At 43.1% G+C, this 17096-nt stretch overlaps 1 protein-coding gene across 4 annotated transcripts in view; it reads right to left on the bottom strand.

Moving 5' to 3' along the window:
- Nucleotides 1-17096, bottom strand: part of PUS7 (pseudouridine synthase 7) — a 45342-nt gene that overhangs the window by 9748 nt on the left and 18498 nt on the right. For all 4 annotated transcript variants that reach the window (XM_054018255.1, XM_054018246.1, XM_054018270.1 and 1 more), the window contains 3 exons: nt 12051-12162; nt 9931-10008; nt 95-223 (listed from right to left, as the gene is read on the bottom strand). In XM_054018255.1, the coding sequence (XP_053874230.1) occupies nt 95-223; nt 9931-10008; nt 12051-12162 (319 nt within the window). The remainder of the gene's footprint in view (nt 1-94; nt 224-9930; nt 10009-12050; nt 12163-17096) is intronic.

Here is a 17096-nt window from a genome sequence, read left to right as displayed (position 1 = left end):
TCCCCTGGTATTCTCCCTACTTTATAGCTGAAAAACTCTGACTTGATTAAGAAGCCCATCAATGGCAAAGTCCTGGCATATAGCAGCATTTTACCTGAGAACAACTGTGAAATGGTTCCCTTGCAGTTCTCCCAATTTCAGCGGATGGTTCTTGTAACTAAAATTTCCCAACTTAAAGTTCATCAAACATTTGTTCAAATGAGCAAGTCTTTGTGCAGTGATTCTAAAAAGAAAGGGGAAAAAAAAGTGACCAAGCTACTCTCAGAAAAGCTCATAGATAAGTATTTATGGAGAGGCCAGAGTTTCGAGCTAAAATACTATTATAAGAAAGAGAGTATAATTCCCTTAGTTTCTCTGCTTTTTGTATATTGGCTCCAAAAATATTCTACATGAATCATCTAAAAGGATAGGGCACATTATTCTCAAGTCCCATCCTCACAAGAAAACTAATCCATTACTGACAAATCTATATCAACAACAAGTTTCCTGGGTTCTATGTTGGAAGATTGATTGGCAAAAAATGTTAATACAAAGTTATGGTTGCCCCATGCTCATTCATGCCCTTCCCTTTCCCATGGAATTGTGGGAGAACTTGTCTGTTCTTCTAAGTACACAAGGGGGCAGGGGAAATGTGGGAAGGTATTATCAGCATGAATGATTTAGCCTAAATCCTCACAGCAAAGTCAGCTTGTTACCAGCTTGAAAGCCTGAGGCTACAGCCGGAGTTCCCAAAATTTTTGCAAGCATGACCCCATTTTGATTAATTATTTCCTTCAAGCATCCTAGCATGGAGGACACCATTTTGTCCTCTGCACTGCATGACCTCATACTTATGGTGCATGTAAGGTCATACTGTGCAAAGGATGCCATTTTATAGAGCAAAATGGCATCCCTCCATGCATCGTGACCTCACATGCACTGTAACATGCAAGGTCATGCTATGCAGAGAAAAATGGCATCCTCCGCACACTAGGGATTGCCAAGACTCCATCTGGGGTCATTATCCAGTTTGGGAACTGCTGACCCACAGCCCACAACAAGCCAGGTAGTCGGGGACTGAAAACACCACTAAACTTGAATGAGGGAGCTGTGTGTGTGGATGGAAGTGGGGGTCAGGACGACACCCAACTTAGCTCTGCAGTGAAGACAAACCCTTACAGATGCTACAGAATGCTTTGTGAACAGAGCACATAAGCACTATAGGACAAAGTTTTACACCTTCTAAGGCAGAACTCAGGTTTAGGTCACAAGGGATCTGACCACTGCGGAAAAATGCTGTGAATAAAAATGCTATCCTCCTGAACCTGTGTTTGAAAATGATTAAGCTGCTAGTACAGATGGGACAAAACTGTTTTCAAACACTTACAGAAAGCATGACGGAGTGGGTGGATCTAGGAATCCTTAGAGATTTCAGTGTACTGAACTGAGAATCAAGCATGCCGATCCCACTAATGGTTACAGGCACTGTATATGCCTTTACTTGAGCAGCAAGCTAAGCACATCCCCCACCCCCGGATGTCAATCCCACCTTTTACTTGTCTCTTTACAAGAAATTTAACTGGTATTGAGAAATGTTCAGTCTAACTGGAGAAGTGAATAATTTGTGGTTACAAGGCAGAAGCAAGAAAACAAAGAATCCTAGAAGGAAGACATCAATTAATCATATTTCTGTACTCTGCTTTTTAAAATCTAGCTCTTCTGCCCTGCTACAGAAGCAACTGTCTAGTGCAGGAGTGGTCAAACTACGGCCCAGGGACCACATCTGGCCCTTCAGACGTTTTAATGCGGCCCTCGATCTCCCGCCGAGGAGCAGGGTCCGGGGCTTGTTTGCCATGGTTCCACGCGGCTCCCGGAAGCAGCGGCATGTCCCCCCTCCGGCTCCTATGCGCAGCAGCAGCCAGGGAGCTACACATGCTGCCCCCACCCCAAGTGCCGCTCCCGTAGCTTCCATTGGCCAGGAACTGCAGCCAATGGGAGCTGCAGGGACGACGCCTGCGGACAGGGCAGCACGCAGAGCTGTCTGGCCACACCTCCGCGTAGGAGCCAGAGGGGGGACATGCTGCTGCTTCCAGGAGCTGCTTAAGATAAGTGCCACTCGGAGCCTGCACCCCAACCCCCTACCCCAGCCCTAATCCCCCTCCAGCCCTCCAAACCCCTCAGTCCCAGCCCGGAGCATCCTCCTGCACCCCAAACCCTTTATCCCCAGCCCCCCCCCCCCCCCCGAGCCCGCACCCCAACCCTCTGCCCCAGCACGGAGCTCCCTCCCATACCCTGAACTCCTCATTTCTGGCCCCATCCCAGAGCCTACACCCCCAGCCGGAGCCCTCACCCCTCTCGCACCTCAACCCCCAATTTTGTGAGCATTCATTGCCCGCCATAAAATTTTCATACCCAGATGTGGCCCTTGGGCCAAAAAGTTTGCCCACGCCTGGTCTAGTGTCTCTGTCTCTCTCAAAGCTTCCATTCCAGTCTGACTGCTCAACAAACTATGTGCCCCTTTTCCTCCCAAGTTTTACACCTGAGAAATCCCTTGCCCAAAATCGCACATACCCTGGAACGGCAACCCGGGGCTGGGCACCCACCCTCCTTTTGTGCAGATGCTCTGCAACAAAAGGAACCTCCAAGCTTTAAGTGCAGACAAATGTGAGTGCATCTTTGGCCAGGTCTACACTACAGAGTTTTGCTGGCATAACTATGTTGGTTAGGAGTGGGTGTGGGGGAATTAAAAATTTTATTAAAGCTAATGTTAAAAAAATTATATAGTACACAGGTTAAGAAAGGAGTGTCTGTACATCTGGGTATAGTGCTTAGATTATCCATAGATACAAATTTTGTTTTAAAAGTCATAAGATACATATAATGCATAATCAGCAATAACCCAAACTTAGATAAATAAATTTAACAATACAGTTTAGATATTAGCATCCAAGTAGGCCGGTACATTACTCATGGTAAGTTATACAGAGAGTTGGTTGTGGAAAGCAAATATAGCAATGAGTGAAGATTGTCCCTCAGTAATTGAGAATTTAGGGTAGGGTGTCCATTTAAAAAATACAATCCATGAGGAAAGTATTTCAGATACTTTCCTGACTGTGCTTCTCATTGGCACTCCAGCTCATCTCTCCCAGTATTGCCAATGTCCGGTGATGTGTTCTATGTAGATGTCCCTTGACCACCTGATGGCCATGAGTTGCCACATCAGCCGAGCGTAGCGCTGACCAATTCCGCATTCTCTCAACACCCAGTTGTTACCGGGGTCCCATGAGCCCAGAGCTCCAACGATCAGTGCGTGTGTCTGAACCTGGTAACCCTTGGCTCTCAAGGTTTTGGACAGAGGGGGCATATTTCTCCACCTTTCGAGCTCGGGGGTCACGGAAGGCCGGGGTCCTGTTCCCTAAAGGCACTGTGACATCCACTATCATGATCTTCTTCTGGTCCGCGTTGGTGATGACCATGTCCGGTCGCAGTTGACTGTCCATTCCAGGGATGGCACAGCTCACAGCCACTTTCCCTACGGGTGGCGGGATGCCTCTGACTAGCTGATCTTGGATGGCATTATGTCGCAGCTGCCAGGCTCTGGAATGGGGCTTGCAGCTACACAAGACGTGGAGTACTGTCTCATTGGCATAGCTACACTTCCTGCATCACTTGTCCTGATTCCCGTGGCCGACAGCACTGTTCAGTGGAACGCAGTTGAGCCGGGTCCTGTAGATGAACCTCCAGTCGGCAAATCAGGTGAAGCTGCCCCTGGTGAGGAAGTGGTTGCTGGCGTCCCAGTTGCACGTCACCACGAATGCCTTGGAATCATAGAATATCAGGGTTGGAAGGGATCTCAGGAGGTCACCTAGTCCAACACCTCCCCCTCGCCCCCCCCCCAGCTCAAAGCAGGACCAATCCCCAACTAAATCATCCCAGCCAGGGCTTTGTCAAGCCTGACCTTAAAAACCTCGAAGGAAGGAGATTCCACCACCTCCCTAGGTGACCCATTCCAGAGCTTCACCACCCTCCTAGTGAAAAAGTTTTTCCTAATATCCAACCTAAACCTCCCACACTGCAACTTGAGACCATTACTCCTTGTTCTGTCATCTGGTACCACTGAGAACAGTCTAGATCCATCCTCTTTGGAACCCCCTTTCAGGTAGTTGAAAGCAGCTATCAAATCCCCCCTCATTCTTCTCTTCTGCAGACAAAACAATCCCAGTTCCCTCAGCCTCTCCTCATAAGTCATGTGCTCCAACCCCCTAATCATTTTTGTTGCCCTCTGAACACAGTACTCCAGATGAGGCCTCACCAATGTTGAATAGAGGGGAATGATCACGTCCCTCGATCTGCTGGCAATGCCCCTACTTATACAGCCCAAAATTCCGTTAGCCTTCTTGGCAACAAGGGCACACTGTCGACTCATATCCAGCTTCTCGTCCACTGTAACCCCGAGGTCCTTTTCTACAGAACTGCTGCCTAGCCATTCGGCCCCTAGTCTGTAGCAGTGCATGGGATTCTTCCGTCCTAAGTGCAGGACTCTGCACTTGTCCTTGTTGAACCTCATCAGATTTCTTTTGGCCCAATCCTCTAATTCAGTGGTCCACAACGCGGTGCCTGTGGGCACCATGGCGCCCGCCAGGGCATCTATGTGCGCCCGCATACTGGCTGGAAGACTAGCATCCGCCGAAATGCCGCCGAGAAGCGGCAATGTCAAGAGGCATCGCCGCCAAAATGCCGCCGAGAAGCAGTGTCATTAAAAGGCATTTTTGGCGGCATTTCAGCGGCGATGCCTCTTGATGACACTGCTTCTCGGAGGCATTTCGGCAGCAGCGCCTCTTGACGTTGCCGCTTCTCAGCGGCATTTCGGCGGATGCTTGTCCGCCAGCCACAGTCCTCAGTGGCTCGTCGTCCGGCGCCTGCCAAATGGAAAAGACGGGGACCACTGCTCTAATTTGTCTAGGTCTCTCTGTATCCTATCCCTACCCTCCAGCGTATCTACCACTCCTCCCAGTTTAGTGTCATCTGCAAACTTGCTGAGGGTGCAATCCACGCCATCCTCCAGATCATTAATGAAGATATTGAACAAAACCAGTCCCAGGGCCGACCTTTGGGGCACTCCGCTTGATACCGGCTGCCAACTAGACATGGAGCCATTGATCACTACCCGTTGAGCCTGACGATTTAGCCAGCTTTCTATCCACCTTATAGTCCATTCATCCAGCCCATACTTCTTTAACTTGCCGGCAAGAATAAATCAAAAGCTTTGCTAAAGTCAAGGTATAACACATCCACTGCTTTCCCCTCATCCAAAGACCCAGTTATCTCGTCATAGAAGGCAATTAGGTTAGTCAGGCATGACTTGCCCTTGGTGAATCCATGCTGACTGTTCCTGATCACTTTCCTCTCCTCTAAGTGCTTCAGAATTGATTCCTTGAGGACCTGCTCCATGATTTTTCCAGGGACTGAGGTGAGGCTGACTGGCCTATAGTTCCCCGGATCCTCCTCCTTCCTTTTTTTTTAAAAGATGGGCACTACATTAGCCTTTTTCCAGTCATCCGGGACCTCCCATGATCGCCATGAATTTTCAAAGCCTTTTTCAAAGGTTTGGCTTATGTTTCAGGTTTTCCACGTATTGGCTGCAGATGGGATCCTTCAGGGTCCTCTCCAGCGTGGTTCTAGCTTTCGGAGTGAGGATTGCGTGCTCTGCATTCTTCACCTGTGGCACAAGGACTCCCAGCTCCTGGCATTCCTTGCACCACGTCCAGCAGCAGTGGATACGCTTCTCCAGTTGTCGCATAGCATTGTGGGCACGAGTCCAGAGCGAAGCAAAGTCTCCCCGGACTCTTCCAAATTTGCCTTCCAATGAGCTGCTCAGGTAGGTGGCGACATCTTGATTGAAGGGGGTCCTGACGATTCGCTTCTTGATGACATCCAGCATGGCACTTTTTGCAATGTTCCTCACCAAGACGTCCGGGCACATCAGAAGTGATCACTGCAATGTCGCACAGATCACCATACCAGGAACGTTGGCACTGCCCTGCCTGTGCGAGATGTACACCAGTTCATTGCTGGCTCTCTGGGGAAGAAACATCCACTTCTTCACTAGCTGCCTGGTGATGCTGTCTGCCTTGTTCAGAGGTACCTTCACCACAGCAGATTCCCTGAGGACGAATGAGATACAGGGGATCAGGAAGGTGTTCAAGGCGTTGATCTTCTGCCATGGTGCCAGTAGGGAGGAGTTGATCCTGGCCACATCTCATAGGATCTCCGCAATAGTATCCTCAGGTGTCTGCTGGATATGGAAACCCGTGGGCATGCCGAGATGTTGGTATGCTTGCCCATCCTTGAGGAAGATCATAGGTTCATCCTCGATCTGAAAAGGCATCATCTGGACCATTCTGCATTCTACTGCCATCGATATGCAGGGTTGCACACTTCCTAGCATTGAAGCGGAGTCCCATCGAGTTGACAGCCTGGCTGGTGATGTTGAGCATTTGTTGGAGACACTCCAGGTTGTCTGCGATCAGGACCAGATTGTCTGCGTAGGCCAGGATATTCACGCTGTTGCCATACAGGTCGAAACTGGCTAAACTGCTGGAGATGGCTCGAATGAGCAGCTGCATGGCTAAGTTGAAAACGATGGGGCTGATGGGACAACCTTGCTTCACGACACTATGGATAGGAATTTCAGATGTCTCTCCTTCCGTGGAGCGGGTGGTGGTGGTGCAGCCTTCAGAAAGTTCTCAGATCAGCTGGAGAAAGTTTTCAGGCATCCCGAACTCTTGCAGCATGGCAAAAATGTGCTGGTGAGGCATCAATCCAAAAGCATTAGCCAGGTCAAGCCACACTATGGCACATTTCTTCCGTGCCCTCCTGGCTGTGTGGATGAGAGTCTGAAGGACAAAGTTGTGTTCGTAACAACCTTCGCACAACATGAAGCCTTTCTGGATGGAGCTGATGTCTCCTCCATTCACAGACCAGTCTATGATCCTAGCCACGAGGCAGCTGGCATACAGTTTGTACATGGTGGAATAGAGAGAGATGGGTCTCCAGTTGCTGGGCTCGTCTCACTCACCTTTCTTGTAAACAAGCAACATCATAGATTTCTCCCAGAAGCTTGGGGTATGGCAGAATTGGGGTCTCGTTTTTTCAGGATGTTATAGCGAATGCCATCTTTTCCAGGGGCTGTGGTTTTGGTCTTTGTAAGTCTGGTCATTACTTCCTGTGATGTGAAGTCTTGTTCCAGGTCCCCTGCACAGTCAATGAGGGGTAGAGGATGAAGGCACCCTGGACGCTGCATGTCGTTCTGAGCTAAGCGGTCGAACACACCCTTCAAGTACAAGAATAGTCTCTCCGACAGAACTAATCAGACTTGTAAACAACATAGCTATTCTGGCAAAAAGCCCCCTAGAGAGACACGTCTTATACTGGCAAAAAGCCATTATAAGATGCATCTCCACTAGGGGGCTTTGCTGGTACAGCTATACCAGCAGAACTAATGTAGTAAAGATAAGCCCTTTAATTCTTTCTATGGGGAGTTTCATCCTGGGTGCTTATTCATCAACAGCCCTCAATGTGCAAGTTATCACCACCTTTCACCATCGCACACAAAATAACTTGTCAAAGGTAATTTACTAGAACATTTAACAATTGGTCCCAAAGAAACACCATCTCACTTCAGTGCAGGATCAACAGGCTCTAGGGATCTCTCAGGACTCAATCTAGAATATGTATGATCATCAGTTCATGCACTTGTTCTTTAAAGTGTGGGGTTCATCAGATGGACCCACAAATTATTTATCTGCACCCTCAAGCAGGTAATCTCATTTAACCAGATTGTATGGTGTACTCTGTTCAGTTGTGTGTGTGTGTGTATATATATGAACACGTGTATACATACCAAATTGTAACAGCTGAATAACATAATCGGTCTTCTCTACAGAGATCAGTTTGGGAACCTCTAGTTTAAATTTAAGAGTCCCACAGTTATTGAATGGGGTTGCAAAAAGCCACAAAACAGTCACGACATGGTCTCCAAATGTTGCATTGTAATAAATGTATCCACACAAGGCTGCTATATTGTGGTACATCTTCATTTTTTGATGCAATATTACAATGCAATGCCAAAGAACAGCACCATTGTTTTGTGATTTTCGGAGACTCCATCCAATTGCATCTCTCCCTCCTAGGTTACTTCTGGGAGTACATTACAGCAGAACACCAGCTCGGCTATAGTGAAGGTTAAGACCGGCTTCCTGTTTAAAACTAGATTCTAAGTGCTCTAAAATCTGCAGAGATAGTAAGTTATACTGACCTAAGTGCCAGTATAGATAGTTTCTCCCACCAACATAGCTACCACCTCTCACGGAGGCAGGGGTTATTAAGCTGTCAGAAGAGTTCTCTCCTGTCAGCATAGAGCATCTTCACCAAAAGCACTACAGCAGTGTAGCTGTGCCACTGAAAATGATGTAGTTCTCACTACTATGTCTACGCTACAACTATCTAAACAATCATTATCTACTAACACTTCTCTTCTGTTCCAAAAAAAAAGAAAAAAAGGGGGTGGGGGGCAGAGAGGGGCAAATTAAATGGTAAAAAAAAAATAATAATAATAATTAAACAACCAAAACACTTTGTTAATGCAGAGATAAGGTTGCCGGAGATAACTCATGCCCTCCCAGAACGTGAATCCAGTCAAGCTCTAACTTCTGAAAACCCAGCACACACAGAGTTAAGGTAAATGCCCATGTAACCTTAACTCTGTCCTCTGCGCAGCATACCACCTAAACCTAGACTTTCCCCTACCTGTGAATTTAATGATAGACTGCTCTCATCTCCCACCTCATTACTAGCAATACCCATAGCAAGCAGGCGGCAGTGCCCTGCTACTGACACCACCTACGCAATTCTGTATCAAAATGATGCGGACTAGAGCCTCAGGTACACATGAGCCTCTTTCCTTTGATAATACACTGTGGAAAGAGGGAGGGGCTCAGACCCAGATCTTCTGATATCAGAGACCAAACTGTCCCACCTACCTCCTCCACCATTCAGTACAGCTATGGCTACGACTAACACAGTAATTCCCAGTAGCTATTGCCAGCTCCAGCGTGGGGCACAGTTAAGGTTATGTGGCATTTACCCCAACACTGTATTTCCTGGTTTTCAGGAGTTTTGCCAAACTTAATGTTCTGGAAGGGCACAAGCGGTTACCAGCAACCTTACCTCGGTGTTAACAAAGTTTTTACCATTTAATCAAGGAAGGAGCTGTTCCTCCTCGTTCTTTCTTCACCTTGGAGCAAGGAGCAGTTCTGGTTCTCCTTCCTGAATGCTCAGAGGGAATTGGATGGGGAGGGAAGAAGATGGGATCCCAGTGACAGGGTGGATCACATTAACAACAGATAGGTGGGTCCCACACCACCACTCAGCATCCTTCTGGTATCTTGCAAGGGTAATATAGCATGGGAGCAGTCCTGTGATCAACTCTCTGTTCACTATGTCTCCGATCAGGTGCAGCTCCAGTCGGACCAATGGACCCCATGCAACCTACATATCACTCAAAAGCTGTAGCCTGAGTACCACCGGTTTTACAAGATAAACAGTTACTGTATAACTCTTCGTGAAATAAAAGGGTTCCATAGTATCAACAACATTAACATTTAGTGATTGTGGTCCTGATTCGGTAAAGTGACTAGAGCACATGGTTAAGTGCATTGCTGAATCAGGACCTGACTCTGCAACTTCTGTTTAATATGCAATAGTGTTTTCTCCATGTAAAGCTAATCTACCTTAAACAAAGTCCATGCTATTGATGAACAAAATAAAGAGTGCACATACGATATTTAATAAACCAACATGTTTTACGTGTGCTACAAGATTCTTAAATGTTTATTAAGACAGCCAAGTTACCTTGTTATAAGAATTTACTTGCAACATATTTTCACTTACCTAAGAACAGCAATCTCTTGAACTGTAATAGCTCTTTTATCTTTGGTCCCCATGTAGGAAAATATATTTGGCTTAACTCTTAAAAAACACAAAAACAGTTATGAAAATTTTAGATTTTATACTGAAGGAAAGTTATCATATAATTTTGTTAGCAAATACGGTAGAATCTCAGAGTCACGAACACTCGGGAATGGAGGTTGTTCATAACTCTGAAATGTTTGTAACTCTGAACAAAACGTTAAGGTTGTTCTTTCAAAAGTTTACAACTTAACATTGACTTAATACAGCTTTGCTGCTGCTTTTAACCATCTTAATTTAAATTAAACAAGCACAGAAACAGTTTCCTTACCTTGTCAAATCTTTTCTTAAACTTTCCCTTTATTTTTTTTTTTTTTGTCGTTTACATTTAACACAGTACTGTACAGTATTTGGGGGATGTGGGTGTGGGTCTGCCTGCTGCCTGATTGACCTGTCAGTTTGAAACTCTAGTGTTCGTAACTGTAAGATTCTACTTTACTGCCTATACGCAAGTGGACTCCTTTATGACTGTTATTGTCACTTTTACTTTGAATAATTTTGGGGGGGGGGGGGTGTATAAAGTAAAAAAAATTCAATGGAATAATGCACAACAATCAATCACTATTTAAAAAAACCCACAGTGCATGCCTATTTTTCTGTGTGAAATTCAAATAGTGCATTTATCTCTATGTGCAGCTATCTGTATACTGAACACATACTCATGTAAGCATGTAGTCGGTGCACTTCAATAGTGTTCCGTTTCCGTAACTGTTTCTTTCCCTCTCAACATCATCATTTTCCTTTGCACTCCATGCAGAATAAGAGAAATGCTGCTGTCAGTAGATTCCCTGCTATCCCACTTGTGCGTAACAGGTGGTAGCACTATTGCCATTACATGCATATTCTCTATCAAGCTCTGCATGAACCGCTAGAGTAGTATGTTCCCAGGCATCCTGTTTTTCAAATACAAGTACCACCTTCACCACAGTGGTACTGATTTCTCAGAGCCAAACATTCATAAACTTAGATTGTGAACTCACACTTATAAAACAACTAGTGAATAGTATCACTGATGGGGGTGGGAGGACAAAAAACACAAAGACTTGCTTGGCTACAAAGAAAGGCAGAAAGCCAAGGCTTATGTGACTGGCGAATCCCTCACAGCAAGCAAAGGGAGACTGGTCACCACCTACCTTTCAGAGAAAAAGGAGTTACAATGATTAGGACAGGACAAAGAAAGGAAGATCAGTTACAGCTTGTCTACACATGGAGCTATTGTGTTTTAAAGTTTACACCCTACCTTAATCTGAACTAACTGCACCAAATGCAGTGGCTATAAGAACTGATTTGCATATGAATGACCACAACAATATTTTTAAGTACATCCAATGTATGTTTGGACAACTGCACATTTAAAATCCTTAAAGTAAAAGATATGCTGCATGGCCTGGTCTTCACTGGGGCTTGGTCTACACTAAAAAGTTAGGTAGACCCAGCTACATCACTCAGGAGTGTGAAAAATAGTTAAGCCGATCTAACCCTGGCGTGGACAGTGCTAAATCAACCGAAGAATTGTTCCCTCGACCTAGCTACTGCCGCTCAGGAAGGTGGATTACCTACACCAATGGGAGAACCTCTCCCATTGGGCTAGGTAGCGTCTACACTCAAGTGCCACAGCAGTGCAGCTGCAGCACTGCAACTGGGCCGCTGTACTGTTTCAAGTATAAACAAGTGCTGAGAATAAAAGTGCATACTTAACTTCAGTTAAGAATACACCAACTCAAGGTGAAATCCTAGTGAATACAAGACAGTTTGTAGACTTCACACAAGTTAGGAGGTCAAACACACCTTTCCCTCAGTGAAGACCAGGCCTGAAAGCATGCCTGAAAGTATGCCATTTTTGATTATTTAGAACTATTTTCTTAACATAGAGAAGCATTTCAAATTTGACCTTCTAAAACAAAAATATTTTGCAGTTACTAAATATATTGTGATAATACATTTCCTGTGTGGTTTTGGCATAAGGATTTTAAAGCAGAATGTTTACATTAAATATTTAGTTGTTTTTATTGTGTCTGAAAGCAACCAAGTAATATTCTTACCTTAAAAATTTTGATAGTACATTAATAGCATCCATTGTATCCTTGTTTTCCTTGTATAATACAAAGTGGCAGTAGCTTCCCCTAGATTTTGGCCATGAATGTTTTCTTGGATCTTTAAAACAAAGAGTTAAGACATACAAAAGGACAATTTGTAAACTATGTTATCAGTTGTTATTCTCTTTTGCAAACAGGGTTCATTTACTTGCCACAGTAGTTTCCATTTTCAAACAAACATGTGACTCTCAATGACTTCAATTAGCTTCCATCTGCTTCTTTCTTAAGAAAATAAAAGTACTGAATGGAAAAAGTTGGTCCAGTAAAAGATTACCTCACCCACCTTTTTTCTCTGGCAGTTATGAAGTATGAAAAAATGCACTTTCTGTAGATCCACTGTGGTGTAAATTTATACTGCAATAAAAGATTTTAGCCATGTGACTTACACAAACATTACCAGGAGTTGCATGACAAAAGAAAGTGTCCTCCTGTTGGAATATTTTCCCAGTGGTTTATTTGTTGCCACAGCCCCAATCTCATTCAGACTGAAGTAAATCCAAGTTTTACCCGTGACTTCACTTTGAACAACATCCAGCATTTTGGGTTTGATGCAATGCTTGCTGAACCAAATGGGAAGACTCCACTGGTCATTGGATCAAGCAAGCCCTTTATATTCTTCACAAAAAAGCAAACTATGTTATTTTAAGGATTGCATTAATAATGTATTATTTATTTCTACAGCATTGTGCATGCAACACTAGAGCTTGGGTTATAACATATATACATTTTAAGGGCTTTATAATTGGTAAGAATTCACTTTGAGATGAAGTTTGGTAACAAAGTCTCACAAGGGAGTTAAATTTGGGACAATTTTCTAAATTAATGAATAAGTCAAGCTCACCTTGGGTATTTTCAAGTTATGTAATGTGTCTCTAGTCTAAAATATGGTTCATTATATTGTTTAATCACTTTTGGTTTCATAGAAAGGGAAACAAGACTGTCAAAATATTAAAAAGTCATTACTGCACAGTAACATTTTCGAAGATAAATATGCATTGCATAATTATCTATCATTGTAGGCCCAATCCTCCTCCTAGAGAGGCCAACAAGAGTATGGCAATTGACTTCAGTGGGAGTAGGAACAGACCCTTTGAGGTTGTTTTTTTAATAAAGGCACATAAGGAAAATTAAATACTAAAAACTAACAGCTTGTCTAAATGAGAAAGTTTTACACATATAAAACCACCATGTGGACACTCTCGTATAAAAGTGTCTTTTTCATTTGATCTTAAACCCCTTCCCAGGCAACAAAAGCTAAATTAAAAAAGTACTCTTATTCCAGTATAAGGGTGTCCACATGTGGGGAGGAAGATAATAAATAATAATAATAATAATAATAATCTTTGTTTAAATTAACATTTTAGGTTATACTGAAAAATACTTATCTCCTGTAGGGAAGGCCTCAGTTTAAAATATGGATTTTTTTGATAAAAAATTACTAAAGCCAGAAAGAAGAGTTGGTGTTTCTTTTTAAGGAAGCAATATCATCAGCCCTAACTCCTCACTGAAAAATAACTCCTCATATGGAGTACTACAATATTCAGAGAGAACAAGCAGAGTTGTCTCTATCTCCCTTGGGAAAAAAAAATACCAGGAACATTTGTATGCAAACCATGGACTGTACTGGCCATCAATGTTTAAGCGAAGTCTCCACTGAAACCATAATATTAACGATATGGTCCACAGTCTTTTTGTTAGGAGTTCACTGGCTCCTACTTATTCTCCTTCTGAAGTCATCCATCATCTGTGATCTCAATTTACTCTTGTACAAATTATAACTTTAAAGTAGCAAATTAGGTTTAAAGAACAAAGCTTGCACAAAAATTTCTGTCATTAAAATAGGGCAAGGGGAAAAAACAAATAAAGTGATTCACAGGGAGAATCATTTCCAAGTTGAAAGTTTCTTCACAATGCATCGATTGCTCAATTTTACACTTTCATTTTGAAAGAAATCCAAAACACCAGCTCTGATCAAAACCAAAGTAAGACAACCCAGGAACCTAGGCACACACCATGCCATCTGCTACTACAACCCCATGCCCGTGCCATGGTCCCATCCATCCCACTTGGAGGGGTGGTGGCTGGAGTCCCTCTTTCCCCTGCCAGAGAAGCAGGGATGGTACCAGAGCCCACAATACTTACCCCCACAGCCAGTGTGTCTCTACTTTGATAGGTGGGTGGAGCTGCCTCCACTCTCTTTCTCCTGCTACACATACAGTCCTCTGCTGGGGTGGTGTTGTCACAGCCTCCCAGATCAATGGGTCTTGGAGTCAACGCCCCATTGAGATGAATAAGACAATTCATACCTCTCAGAGGTATTGCTTCAGGCTATCTGCACATTCAGGCAGACATTGCTGCATCACTTATTCTTGATTTATGTTTTCAAGCTTTTTATTGCAACCACAAGGGCTAAAACCCATGAATCTTAGATCCTGATGTAAAACTCACATGACTCTGGGAATTGGGATTCTAAACATAGAACTAGGAAGTGAAATCCTGCCTTACTGACGCCAAGGGGAGTTTCACCATTGATTTCAATGAGGCCAGGATCTCACCCATCATCCCTATGCCTTAATCCAGCCCTGGTCCTGACCTTGCAAGCCATTCCATGTGGGTGGACTACTGGGTCCACACCAACTGACTTGCAAGACAGAAGCCTATAACTGCATGTGTGAAGGGTGCAGCGCCAGCCTCGTCACTTTCTGTCAAAACTTAACGTTGCTTATACATAGCTTTTATATTTAATTCTTGTTAGTTTGGCCAATGCCTTCACTATTTAGTGTGTCTGAATGGTTGGCATTTCATTTTACCACCATGAAATACCAACATATCTTACCTGTTGCAGTTCTGACCTCTGTCCCAATGTATAGCATAAAGAGCACAAAAGAGCAGTGTTTAATTTTTAGACTATTGAAGGGTTTTAGAGGTGAACATGCAGGTTTATGGTTATGATTGTTTATGCTGTAGACTTCTATAGCATCCAACAATTATGTGGTTGGTGACAGTGATTTAGATGGTTATGCGATGGAATCGTGCAGAGGCAAACAGTAAATATACGGAAAGTTTCAATCAGAGGTACAACAAACTTCACCATGAGGTAACAAGTCCATGCCTGAAGTCCTCTAAATACCACACATACAAAAGCACTTGCAATTTAGTGAGTTAGAAAACATTCTTGTAACCCTTATCCACACAAGCATACCTCATCATGTTTCTCATGTAAGAATAGATTATTAAATATTTCAAGTGTTTCTTGCCCACTGACCACATTCAGGATTAAGTCCCCCATGTGTTAGTCACTGCACATATGCAAGATTTAGATATAGTCCATGTCCCAAAGAGCCTATAGTCCAGTATCCCCATTCTGCAAGCATTTATGCATGTTGAGTAATATTTTGCACATGGGTAGTCACTGAACTTACATATGTAAGTATGTTTGCGGGATCAGGGCCTAAGAAACTAAGTTTAATACACATTAAGTCCTACTGCATCGTATGAAGTTATCCAGAAAAGATTTTTCCTCTAAAGAAATACTTTTTTTTTTAAATGGACGCCAGTTAAAATCTACCAATCCTATTTGGAAGGTACCTTTTAGTTATACTGGTTCAACTTAATACATGTACCTTGTTGTAACAACGGTTAAGGAACATAAACATCAGCAGGGCAAACTGAGGAAGACCATTATAACCCAAAGGAGAACAAGATTTGTTTGGAGATTACTTTTTGTACTTCTAAGTATGCATACTCCATGCACAAAGCATGCAACCATAGGATTAACTTGACACAGTTAATGTGATAAACATACACATGTAATAATAATTTATTCCAAGTTTTTGATACTTTAAATACTGTACCACATAGCAACAGACATTTACATTTGCTTAAGAAAAAGTTAAAATAAAATATAATTTTATCTAAAATAAATATGTAGTCCCTATCTAATTTGCATTACAAAATTTTTGAGCCCATCTACTGGCAATGAGATATATTTTATCTTAAACCAGTTCCTAACGGACTTCAGGTAAACTGAAATAAGCCTAATTTAAACCAAAATAAGAGCATCTATACAGCATATCACACTAATTTTAACTAAATCAGTTTATAAAAGCCTCACACCTTGAGTTAAACTGGTGAAATTCTGTGTTTAGGCAAAGCTTTAGATTTAAAATCAATTTGCCAATGTGTCAAAAGCGTCAGATAATAGGCAACAATGTTTTACATATTTGTATACCAATACTGATGTGCCCCAAAATAATTAGACTACCAAAATACTTTGGAACATATTAAGTTATTTACCTTGATACTACCAAGTCCATCATTATTCTTGCTACACAAAAGCAATTCCTATAACTGATGATGGATACAGACAGTTTTCTGCTTATAACTTTAATTTTGGCAAAGCATAGCATTGCCATTAACTGGAAAGCAGAAGCAGGTTCAGCTATTTTAAAAAGATCCTATCTTTGAGAAGAGTTGCTATTGGAAATATATTCATATATTATTTATATAAAAATGTAATTCTGAAAGGTAGTAAACAGATTGGGATAAATTCTGACCCCACTGAAATCAAAGGGGGTTGCCACTGACTCTAGTGAGGCCAGGATTTCACCCACTGAATTTATTATTATTTGTATTACGGTAGTCACAGACCAGGACCCCACTGTGCTAAGCATTGTATAAACCCAGAGGAAATTTGGAATTCCTAAATTGTATGATTGTGACAACTTAATTTGGATCCAATTAGGTTCACATGGTCTACATGTGACTACAGTAACTATACAATAAAAGAAAACAAAACACACACTCCTATGTTGTCCATTTGGCACTCAGTGAGAATCACAGAAATGTAGGCTGGAAGAGCCAGCCCTCTGTGCTGAGGCAGGACCAACCTAGACCATCCCGGACAGGTGTTTGTCCAACCCGTTCTTAAAAACATCCAATACTGGGGATTCCACAACCTACTTTGGAAGCCTGTTCTAGAGCTTAACTACC

The sequence above is a fragment of the Malaclemys terrapin genome, chromosome 1, assembly GCF_027887155.1.
Source record: "Malaclemys terrapin pileata isolate rMalTer1 chromosome 1, rMalTer1.hap1, whole genome shotgun sequence".
Taxonomy (NCBI): domain Eukaryota; kingdom Metazoa; phylum Chordata; order Testudines; family Emydidae; genus Malaclemys; species Malaclemys terrapin.
The sequence above is the reverse complement of the archived record's forward strand: the minus strand, read 5'-3'. Positions and strand labels throughout refer to the sequence as shown.